This window comes from Parasteatoda tepidariorum, chromosome 4, assembly GCF_043381705.1.
Source record: "Parasteatoda tepidariorum isolate YZ-2023 chromosome 4, CAS_Ptep_4.0, whole genome shotgun sequence".
Taxonomy (NCBI): domain Eukaryota; kingdom Metazoa; phylum Arthropoda; class Arachnida; order Araneae; family Theridiidae; genus Parasteatoda; species Parasteatoda tepidariorum.
The window spans coordinates 48408017-48414016 of record NC_092207.1 but is presented as its reverse complement, the minus strand read 5'-3'; the positions used below and the strand labels follow the sequence as shown (position 1 = coordinate 48414016).

The 6000-nt window shown below is 28.4% G+C and overlaps 1 protein-coding gene across 1 annotated transcript in view; it reads right to left on the bottom strand.

Annotated features, from left to right (window-relative positions):
* LOC107441774 (tudor domain-containing protein 15) overlaps positions 1-6000 on the bottom strand; it is a 38713-nt gene that overhangs the window by 25312 nt on the left and 7401 nt on the right. The window contains exons 4-5 of the mRNA XM_016055146.3: positions 5420-5538; positions 2098-2225 (exon numbers count right to left, since the gene is read on the bottom strand). Coding sequence (XP_015910632.2) covers positions 2098-2225; positions 5420-5538 — 247 coding nt within the window. The remainder of the gene's footprint in view (positions 1-2097; positions 2226-5419; positions 5539-6000) is intronic.

Here is a 6000-nt window from a genome sequence, read left to right as displayed (position 1 = left end):
TTCTTTTATTAAGTTGCGATGGTGAAATAGCAGTTTAACCCCTCTCCAAAGCGGGAGAGGGGGGACACATATCCCGTCTAAGCTGACGGATTTTTATTAGGCATGATAATCAACAAAAAGCCACGCCAAAATTAGCGCTCTGCATTTTATAGGATGATTAAACAGTGTGAAGAGGTTCCAGTCATATGCTTTTTCTGTATTCTTACGCCTCATCAAATTTATTTATTACTCATAGCAAATCGTTTAATCTTTCCTTATATGGAAGTGAAAGATCTTAAAATAACTTCTCTTTTGAAGTATAAATCTAATTATTATTCATTGGCATGTTTTTAGCCTTGAAGTCCCAAAATAGAATTTCTACCCTTATCCTTTAATAAAGATATTTTATGAAAAGGAATGAAGTTTTAATGCTTTTATTAATACAAAAGTATTTAATTTTTGTATTACATATATATATATATATACATACATTCGGCATTACAGGAAACAAAATATACTCTTTTGTACAATAATATGAATACAGTTTTTTATTTATTGAAAAATGATGAAATTGGTGTAAAGATGCTAAATGATTTAAAAATGTACCATGAAGATATGGTAAGTTGCAGTAGCTTAAAACAAACTTCTATTACATCTTTCTTTTCAACTGGATATAGTATAACAAAGGCATGTATTAGATTTATTAACCTTCTCTTGTTGTATCATAAATATTATAATTTTGTTACGTTTAAATAAATGTTAATGTAAATAGTTCTTATATATTATTTAATTATTTCTAAATCATTGCAATTATTCTAAAAACAATTTATGGCTTGAGTACTCTTTATTAAAATGTATACCCTTACCCTAAACGGACAACTCTCGTTAACGGAAACTTTTTTTGGTCCCGAGAGTGTCCGTTCGACGGAGGCTTCACTGTACTTTTATTCCATTTAGATTCACTGTAAATATTTTAAAAAACATCTCCAATACTAAAGGCCATTCAAAGTTTGATTCAGAAACACTATTTTTGGTGGCATTATGATATATTCCATGATATAAAGGTGACTACAGTACTCCCTATACTATGGAAATAAATGTTGTAGGGATGACTAGCTTTTTATAGCAAAGTGAGTGGAAAAAGTTGTAAAGAGAGAATTCACTTGAGATCATAAATTATGAATTAAGCAGGAGTATCAGTTAATAAATTTTATAAAATCGTCTGAAAAAATATGCCTTGCTCAGCTTTAAGAAAATATTACAACTGTTATTAAGGACAGCAAGTAACAAAATAAAAATAAATTAAATATTTGAACACCTAATTTTGTTAGCATCTTCAATGATTAACATAATATGTTGTTGTTTCTTATGCCACTTCCCAATGCCAGCAAGCCTGCTTGGTGAAATCAAGTGAATTTAAGGCAGAGGGTGCATTTCTTGTTTTCAATGGCGCAATCTATGGCCAAGAATAAGACTTCAGCCACATATTACACATTACAGCCCGTTTATAGGACGGACCCATTCATACATATATTATTTCATTCATCCGCAGATCGTAATTTTGACCTAAACTAGAGAATGATCAATCTCCAATTCAGTACCCCCAGAGGTATTGATTTGTTATGGGAACATGGAGGAGTTTGTGACCTAACAGATTTAACATGCACCAGTCACCATTTTTTACCTTTTGAACATGGGCCTAACTCTCAACCAACCAGGCCCCTTTAATCTAATATAGTATAGATTGGTTGTTATAAAAAGTACAAATTAAAAAAAACTGCATAAATCAAGTATGAACTGCTTAATTAGTTAGAATTAAAGGATTTATCAATGCCTATTATCAATAGAACTTAAGTTAATTCTATTTTATTTATATTATTCTTAAAACACCAGAAATTAAATTTACAAGATGGAAAATGTGCTTTTTTTGGAGAGCCTAAGAATAAAATTTTTTGATCTGCCTATTCAACCCATTAAAACATAAATGTTCAAAAAATTAGAGGGAAATTAGATATACTCGATTTTGACAATTTTCGTTTTGTACCAAGAAAATAATTCGTTTTGTGTAAGAAAATAATTATAAAAATTAACAAAATAAGATTTCAAAAAAATTCTTACATCAGCAAGAGTGCAATTGATAACTTGCATTGGTATTTCATAAGCTTCACATGGTAACACGCGTAATTCTTTTCGTTGAACATTCTGAGTAGATCCATGATCAATGAAAAATACCTTTACATGATCATCTGAAATATACATAACTACATTTTAATATAAATTTATTATTTCAACATAAAGTAAAAATTTTTTACATTAAAAAAATTCAAGAAAATAAAACTTAACATAGAAAAATTAATTAAAATTTTTTTTTTTTTTTAAAACTAATACTTTAAAATCCAGTTTTAATTCAATTTGGGTATTAATTTTTAGAACTGATCAAATAACTCTTGAAAATGTTACGAACCATTTTAATACACTTTGAAATAATCTCTACATGCTGTAGTACTCAGATTATAAAAATTCAGATACAACTTTTTAAGTCTTCTTCTGAAATGCTCTTAAATCTTAGCAATTATTTTAATTTTGGAAACAAAAAGTCTGCAAAGAATTTTTTCAAAGAGTATGGAGAGTTATTAATCTCCACAATGTCTAAAATAAAAAAGGTTTAATAAAGAAACAAGGTTTAAAGACATTGAAGTCATTGAGATCACTACAATGCTGAGCATTTCAAACAATGACTTTAAAAGTTATGACACTTTTAAATCCAAGTACAGAAATACATTATAGGAGGAGGAGGTTTCTTTCAAACCTATTAAATTGATATACAATTCGCATAAAATTTTCAAGAATTGTTATATTAGTCCTCGAGAGGTTATAGCCGCGTATATTTAATACTGTACACCTTGTATATTTAATAAAGTATGCTTTTTTAAAAAAACTTTCTTCAAAGAAAATCCGAGCAAATAAAAACTTATAATGCTGACCAATCAAAAAACTCTTATCCACACACACACACTATATATAGAGAGAGACGGGGGGGGGGAAGGAGAGAGATACAGTAAACACTCTCTATTACGAGGTCAAATACAACAATAAGTCCCTTTATTGCGACAATGTTTCGTGGTATCAACAAACTTGCATATGAATTAATGTCATGCTTTGCTCAATATTAGGATTAGGACTGGGCTATAAATCAATGCATCACGAAATATCGATTTAAGGCATATATCTGCAGGCCGATACAATGACTTTTGTTTTAGGCGATGCATCAGAAATCTGACTTAAGCTGCCAGTATAAGACAACGCTCACGGTTTAATGGTAAAATGATTTAACATGTGAGGATCCTTGCATACGCTGTCACCGAGGTAAAACTATTTTGCTTTCATCTAACCGGGGAGATGTTGATAGCCTCTAGCTACAAAGACGATGTTAGTTTCATGATGTTGAATGACGAAGAACGAATTGAATCAGAACTCCCGGTTTCATACGAGGATCAGCATTGAAATAGAACACTATGCATAGTTTCTTTATGCGCCATTTTTGTCTTAGGGATTTTACTTTTCTAGAAGATTACTTTCAGCTGGACTTAAGTTATTTTGGATTGCTGTCCACTTTATTTCGCCGTGATTTAACGTTTCTTGTAAATTATTTTCAATGAGACATATTGTTTCTTTGTGCGTTATTTCATCACTTTTTTCTTTTCTTTTTTTGTCTGTTACGATTTAACGATTCTTGTTAATTATTTTTAGTAGACCAGCTGTTACTTTGTGATCGTCAAGCAATCGCAGTTATCTTAAATTTTCATTCTGAACTCGATCAACTTATAAAAAGAAAATATAAATTAAAAGAGATTCTTTGTTTCTTTTTTTTTTTTTTTTTAATTTATTTGNTAAAAAAAAAGATCTTTCATTGGTTTTTTTAAATTATTGTTTTTCATTTTAAGCGATACAAATTAATAGGGGTATTCTATTTAACTTTGTTATAAAAAGTTAGTTCCTTTAAATTTATTAAATGTAGGTAAGGGATNTTTTTTTTTTTTTGTAAATTTATTATACTTAAACCAATAAATCTTCAGTCATTTTTAAATATAAAAAAAGTTGGCTATTAGTTAAACAAATATATATTTTTTAATTGAATAAAAAGTTAAGCCATGTTCTGACGTTTTTTTTTTTTTTAAAATTTAACAATAGTACTTTTAAGTTTCTTTTTTTTTTAATTTTTCTTAAAATTCTTTTAATACTTGTTTGTTTTATAATTTGTTAGGCAGTCAGTATCATTTTTAAACAAATAAATCCTTAGTCGATTTTCTTTTCAAAAAAGAAAATAATAAATAAATAAAAAAACTTAAATTTATTTTTACATTCATTACGTATAGAATTTGACATTAGTTAATACAACTTTATTATTTTAAATAAATAAATAAAAGGTCTAACGATGCTTTAATAAAGCTTGAAAATTAAAATAAAGCTTGGTTTTGTTTTTACTTAAAACATTTTCTTTTGTAATAGATTTATTCCTTTTATTTACTTTTGATTAATTTAAAGATTTCTGATCGACAATTTTTTAACATATGTCATATCGCAATGTCTAACAAACGATATATCAAGATATGAAATTTCTTACATCGCCCAGTCCTAATTAGGATATTTTTTGAAGCAATAAACCCCTGTGAAATGATTTTTTTTCTAAATTTCAACCTTATTTTCTCCATATATTATTGGTTTTCAATTATTGTAAAAAATATTATTTTAACATCGTTTGCCATTTTTTCCATATTTTTGGACAAAAGAAGACTCATTGCTAACTACCCCAAGAGCTTCCATTCTTAGAATTGCCTCCCTAATCTCTTAAGAAGTCATGATCATGAGTCACAAATGACCACAAGCATCACATTAACACCTGAAAGAGAATTCCTTCTGTAGAGAGTGGTGGAGGACCAAAGACTCATTGCTAACTACCCCAAGAGCTTCCATTCTTAGAATTGCCTCCCTAATCTCTTAAGAAGTCATGATCATGAGTCACAAATGACCACAAGCATCACATTAACACCTGAAAGAGAATTCCTTCTGTAGAGAGTGGTGGAGGACCATTCACAAACGAAAATCATTTTCGTGCTCAGGTATGTTTACGATCTTATTTTCTGAATTTATTTCAATTGTTATTAATATTTAACCATAATTAAGACTCCGCACGTTAATTTTTTGCATAATACATAAATACATTTTTCTATAGTTAATACATTAAAATTTTTTAAAAAAAAATATATATATATAATTATTGTGTCCCCAAAGTATGTAGGCCCTCGATATATAACAATATATCCCTCTACAATAATATATTTATTTGGTCTTCAAAATATTGTTGTAGCGAGCTTTTACTGTATGTATATATATATATATATATATACATTCTTATGCATACTTAAAAAATTAATCTTACCATTTTCATCAACTGCTATAACTTTTACTCGCAAGTAATAAGACACTGATTTGGATGGAGAAAGAAGAAAATCACCAACTTCCACAATGGTTGGAATATCTGACTTTAAGAACATTTTCCTAAGGGGAAAAAATGTGATAATTCATTTTTATAAGAAAGAAAATAAGAGAAATGGAAAGAACATTAAAATTCAACTTAATTAAAGTATATAATATGTATACTCCTACAGATATACATAAAGAATATGTTCAATATGCTATGAAGAGGATGTTAACAAATAGTTAGTCTAATCTTTCTGAAAGTAACCCTAAATAGTAATTATTAGTGCAGTTAAAGATTTATAAAACAGCTATCTGACATAGTTACTGTTTAGATACAATTAGCCCAACACACAAGAATTTCAAACCTAAACTAACTGATTGTAAAAAGTAAAAAACGTCTAAAACTTCTATGGCAATATGGCATAGTCTTCAATAGTAAAGTTGACTGGCAACAGTTATTGTACCAAGAAGAGAAACAAGAATCTTCACATTCTCCTTTGTAATAAAGAGAAAATATGTAACTAAAACCTTGATGTTGAA